The 6,000-nt window shown below is 54.9% G+C and overlaps 1 protein-coding gene across 2 annotated transcripts in view; it reads left to right on the top strand.

Moving 5' to 3' along the window:
- Positions 1–1,989: 1,989 nt before the first annotated feature.
- PRKD2 (protein kinase D2) overlaps positions 1,990–6,000 on the top strand; it is a 28,019-nt gene continuing 24,008 nt past the window's right edge. Inside the window, exons 1-3 of one of the 2 annotated variants that reach the window (XM_080908740.1) lie at positions 1,990–2,073; positions 2,513–2,895; positions 5,010–5,148. In XM_080908740.1, coding sequence (XP_080764866.1) covers positions 2,656–2,895; positions 5,010–5,148 — 379 coding nt within the window. In that variant the 5' untranslated portion in view covers positions 1,990–2,073; positions 2,513–2,655. The other variant, XM_080908739.1, reaches the window with a different exon arrangement.

The raw sequence follows: 6,000 nt of genomic DNA, 5'->3' as shown, positions 1-6,000 counted from the left end.
TAAACCCTTTGGAGTAAGATAGGTTCTCCAGGCTGTCTGTCAAGGGGATGGTGGACAGTAGGGGAAGGCCACTCCCTCCGCCTTGGTTGAGTGGAGTCTGGGGAGAGGGGTATATGGTGGGTTGGGGTTCTGTGGTAGAATGGGCTGGGGAATGGGGTGAAATGTCAGTGGGAGGGTGGAAGTGGGGGCACATGGCAGAATCTCCATGAGCTTCCCCTTTCTGTCCCTCAGCATGTGCTCCCCTTGAGCAGTGAGCTAGCTCATGAGCAGATGCTGGGGTGCAGCAATGGACAGTATAGTTGAAGACCCCCTGCCTGCTCAGGGACAGAATAAAAGCCCCTTTCCTGCCCCATGCCCACTCTTGGACTGATAGACAACAGGAAGGTAGGCCCACCAGTGACCAGACAGAGGACATGAGGTCCCTAGTCCTCAGAGCAGTGTAGACTTCCTTCCCCTTCCTCATGTTTAAAATCGACTTGTGGGGTTAGGCCTCACCCAGTCTTCATAGCCATGGTGGGTTAGGACTGGGAGTCCCATACTACAGAGCGAGAAACTGAGGTCTGCTAAGAGCTCTCCACTGACATTGTGAACCGCAGGCACAGCATGCCCCACAGCCTCCACCTTCCAGCCCCGCCAGGGGCAAGGGGTAAGGAGGGCGGCCGAGCTTGCTGGAGACACGCCTATCTAGAAGGTGCATGCAGGCATGTGATTCTTAGGGGACACTCATCGGCCAGGCTGTGAGCTCCACGTGGCCTTGCCTCCCCCCACCCCTCTGGGCTCCTTGCAGCTTCCCCAGGTGGTAGTTTGGGTTTTCACTCCAGCCTCAGACTTCCTTCCCCAGCCCCTGCCCCCGGATGTGGTGACAGCCAGCCCTGCACCTACCTCAGCTGCCCCCAGCAGCACTGAACCAGTAAGGGGGGCCCTTGTGGACAAGCTCCAGCTTCCTGGAGGTGACAACTAGTTGGTAGCCACTGCCTGACTATTGGAGGAAAGTTAGCACTCCTGATGGAGTTGGGGTTGACTACACAGCCCCGGCTCACAGGCTCGAAGTTGATGTTAGCTTTTTAGATTTCCTGTTATTGCACTACTGTTTATCTCAGAAAGGGTGGTGAGGACCTTTCAGTAGCTGAGCTGGTTCTTATGTGAGTCTATAGGATGGAGCTCAGGCCGTGAGCTTTGCTTTCCCCACTGAGCCATCTCACCAACCCACCCAGAAGCCCCTGAGTGATTTCTGTGCCCTCCCTTTTCTCTGCAAAAATTAAAGGCAGTCACGTCAACTCAATTTTAGTGGTGTCCTGGTACTACCTGTATTCCATTTCTGAAATACAGCCTCATGACAGAAAAACTAAGGCTCACAGAGGAGAAGCCCCACACCTCAAGTCACAGCCAGAAAGGTGTAGGCACTTGGTCTCACAGGAGGTCTATCAAGTGGTGGTGTCCTTTGGCATGACACCTTGGTTTGGGGGACAGGCTTTGTATCCTCAGCTCACTGGAGACAGATTTGGGACTAAGTTCTTCTGTGCATCCTGAGGCCTCGACTTCCCACCTGTATACTGGGCTTGTAGTTGAGCTGGAGAAAACTGTGTGTGTGTGCGTGTGCGTGTGTGTGTGTTGGAGCTGGAACTGGGAGTTGGATAAGAGCAAAAACTAAAGCCACCGGACTTTCACCGATTTCCGACCCTTTCCCTGCGGTGGGCGCCGGATGCGTGCCAGCCTGACAGCTCACTCCTTCAACGACCAAACGCCTGCCCCTCCCGCGTGCCGCGGTGGACTGAGGCGAAAAGTCAACTTTCCAGGCTGGACTGTGCAGAGGAAGCGCTGACCCTTCCGCCCTCCTACCCCCAGCCACCAAATTCCCCCCCAACTCCCTGGTGCAGGGTCCCGCCTTCCCCTTCCGTCCCAGTAAGGCCCGCCCTGTGATGTCACGGTGCCTTGCGTTGATTGGCCAGCTGCGCCATCGCTCCTGAGACTTCCTTCTGGGCCGCCGCCGCCGACTTAAACTTTGAAGGGGGAAAAAAATAGAGCTACCCGCGCAGTGCGACCCTCCCTTGCCCCCGACCCGCCCCGCCTTCGGTAACGCTCTCTCCTCCGGCGCCCCCCCGATCCAACTTTTCTCTAACTTTCGCGACCTGTGAAAGTCTCTTCTTTCAGCCCTGGCCCTGGAAACCCCTCTCCTCATCCCTTAAGCCAGTCGGGTCCCTACGATGTACTAGACTCCTGCTTCTTACCCCCAAGGCAGAGCATCCTCAGGCCTGTTCTGAGTTTGGACCTGAGGTCGAACTCACTGGATCCTGGGATTTCCCCCGCTTGACTCTCAACCTTCTTTCTCCAGGGGCCTTGCATCAGTATCTTTTTATTCCAGGGATCCTGCCCTACCCGACTTTCTTTTCTGGTTTATTGCAACCTTCCAATCTCTGGGTACCCTCCCCCAAACCACTGTTTTTCTTACTGAGCTCTGCTCTCTAGACTCTCGGCTTGTGACCCACTAGATTCCTTTTCTCTCACTGCCCAGGATCCCGCCATCCTCGAGTCTCTCAACTTGACAGATTTCTCTCTCAAATGCCTGCGCTCTTACCACCACCCCACGAGAGCTCGCGGATCTAGGTCCCAGGTTCCTCGGTGAGCTCTGGGCGGCAGGTCCGGGGTCTGGCCCCCATGGCCGCCGCCCCCTCCCATCCCGCCGGACTCCCCAGCTCTCCGGGGCCCGGGTCTCCTCCACCCCCCGGTGGCTTGGATCTCCAGTCTCCGCCACCTCTGCTGCCTCAGATCCCGGCTCCGGGCTCGGGGGTCTCCTTCCACATCCAGATCGGATTGACCCGAGAATTCGTGCTGTTGCCGGCCGCCTCGGAGTTGGCTCATGTGAAGCAACTAGCCTGTTCTATCGTGGACCAGAAGGTGAGGGCATAGGGGACTCTCATGATAAAGGGAGGAGGCTTCAGAGATGGCCTGGGGTTGTTGGGAGGGGAGAAAGGGGCCCAGGTGACAGACGAGGAGGGGCACTACACCCTAGTCGAGTCCCCACTCCACCACCGGTGTGAGAGGCCCGGATAGGGGTGGGGTGCTCCAGAGGCCTCCCCAAATTGCGTGTCGCTGCTTGTTGTTTTCTGCAGCGGGCAGGGAGGAAGGGAGGGGCCTACCAGGTGTGGAGGAAGGGGCAGCTGATCAAGAAGCCCTCTTTCGATGGGCCCGTCCTGGGCCTCCCGTCTTTGGAAACAGTAGAAATTGAAGCCATACTGGCCGTGGTGATCGGGTGACATGTGTGGGTGTGTGAACAAGCCGCCAGGGGCAAACAAGGTCTCGGGGTACAACCCCTACCCTTTCTCCGGCCTGAGATGGGGTGTAAGGCACTCCTGTGTACCTCCCTGGCATCCCCCCAAAATCCCTGCAGACTCCTCTCCTAATTAATTCCCTCCTGCTCCTCTTACATTCGGTTATCCAGGTTCCTCCCCTTGAGTACCATGGTTAGAAAGAACCAAGTAGGACTAGAAGCCCAAATCCTAGGAAGGCTAAAATTTACAACCTAGCTGGTAGAGCATTTGCCTAACAAGCAAAAGCCCCTTAGGGTCTATGCCCACCAACCCCAGGGGGTTTTTGTAGTTCAAGTGCCTGGTGATGAACACATGAGTGGTTGAATATCCAAACCTTTTCATATTAAAGCTTTCAGATACTATAATCCTAAATTTATCACGTGGCCACGTCTTTAGGATCCTAGCTGACACTGATAACCCAGAGTGATCTTATAATGGGGGCACATTGGGATCCCAAACATCCAGGGTTAGGCCTTTCTCGGGCTCCTGGGAATGGATCTTTGTCTCTGGGGAAGCATCGGGAACAGGGCCACCTCCCCTGGTTTTTGTTGTTGTCTGTTTGTTTGTGTTTTTATTGTTTTTGTTTTTCCCAGCCGAAAAAAAAAACTAGTTTAAAAGAAGACACACACACACACACACACACACACACACACACACACACACCCCGTCCTTGCGCGTTTGTAATCCAGCACTGGGAAGGCAGAGGCAGGAGGATCGGGAGTTTTAAGTCAGCCTAGGCTACATAACCAAACCCTGTCTTGGGGGGAGGCTGTTAAAAAAAAAAAAAGCAAAACAAAAACTAGATCAGGCCACCATCAGGGACAAGGCAGTTCTGATGTTCTGTAGATCGAAAGAAGGGAAGCTGTGCCCACCGACTCTCCAAGTCTAGCCCAGCCCCCTCCCACTCCTGAGTCAGCCCCGCCCGCCTGCAGGAGGCAGGACTGGGGCTCGTGTACATTGACCCTGGAGTGAAATTCTTTCTATTAGGGTGCAGATCCCCAGCCTGCCCGCCCCGGGCCCAGCCTAATTTTGTTTTCCGCTCTTCTGGTGGCTCAGGTGCTGTTTTGGGCCCCTTCTTGCCTGCCTTCCTTCCCTGTGCCCCACCTGGGTAGTTTCACTTTCTGTTCGACGCTGTGTCATTTCCTGCCCCCTTCCAAGCTGGGACCCGGACACCTGGGTCTTTGGAGCCTTGGATATGGAGAGGCCTCCTTACTTCCAGCTATCCTAAGCACTCCCCCAAAAGTCCCCCCAGACCCCCTCCCCTTTCTTTCATTCTGCCCCAATGCTGGGCTAAGAGCCAGGTAACAGGGACAATAGATTCAGGAAGGAAGCTGGGGTGGAGATGTGGCGGAACGAGAAGGGGGTGATCACTCAGTGTTCCGACAGCTCTGGAAATTTTGAAATGTCCATTCTGCTCCTGGAGCCAGATCTAACCCTCCTTTGCCCCTGATCCCCTTCCCTGCCAGACCCGCCACCAGACTCTGGCCAGAGCCCCCCTCCCTAGCACACCTGGGGCTCCGGCTTCCTGCTGGCTCAAGCTGGGGTTGGGAGGGGACAGGCAGGAAGCGGTGGGCTGCAGGGTCTCAGTTTCCGCGGGAAACAGCCGATCCTGTCCCTAGAGGATTCCAGTAGCCTTCCGCTGCAGGCTGTATTGAGCTTTTCCGTCGTCACCCACCCCATCCCTCCTCTCCTGCCCCTCAGTTTCCAGAGTGTGGCTTCTACGGCCTGTATGACAAGATCCTGCTCTTCAAACATGACCCAACATCGGCCAACCTCCTGCAGCTGGTGCGATCTGCTGCAGATATCCAGGAGGGGGATTTGGTGGAGGTGGTTCTGTCGGGTGAGAAGTGGCCATCACCCTGAGGGTGGGGCCTCGGTGGGGTTGGGGGAGGCCTCTGGGGGAGGTGGCAGAGGGTGGGTATGGGGGGACTAGCCTGTGATCTCAGCATTCTCAAGGCACAGTTTGAGTCCCACGTGTTCAAGACCAGCTTGGGTGAAAGAGTGAAACATTTGGGCTGAACAACAGGTTCAGTGGTTAAGAACACTTATGCCATTTCAGGGCACTGGGGTTCGATTCTCAGCACACACACACACACACACACACACACACAGAGCAGCTCACAAACTGCAGCTCCAGTCCCGGGATCTGACTGCCTCTTCTGACCTCCACAGGCACAGGCATATATGCCAGCAAACTGCCACACACATTAAAAAAAAAAGTCAATGTATCTTAAAAAGAGGAGGGAGAGAGGCTTATTAAGAGACATGCCTCAGAGAAAACTTGAGGAAGTGGTCAGCTAATTTATTCATTCATTTATTTTTTTTTATTGTTGTTGTTGCTTGTTTGAAATAAGATCTTACTGTGTAGCCTTGGATGGCCTAGAACTCACAGAGATCCTCCTGCCTCTGACTCTGGACTACTGAGATTACCGATGTGGACTATCACACCCAGCTAGCTAGCCCACTCCTTTTGTGATACCCAGCACATTTCACATGCTAGGCAAGCATTGTGCCTACCGGTGAACCGTACCTTCAGCCACCACTACTGTTTTACACTGTGTGTGTGTGTGTGTGTGTGTGTAAAGATTAGAAGACAACTTGCAGGACTTGAGTCACCAAATGGGGTGTGTGTGTTGGACTCAGGTCATAAGGTGTGGCAACCTTTTAACTGCTGAGCTGTCTCGCCGGCCCC

This window comes from Micromys minutus, assembly GCF_963924665.1.
Source record: "Micromys minutus genome assembly, chromosome: 32".
Classification (NCBI taxonomy): Eukaryota; Metazoa; Chordata; class Mammalia; order Rodentia; family Muridae; genus Micromys; species Micromys minutus.
This window is presented reverse-complemented; position numbering and strand designations above follow the sequence as displayed.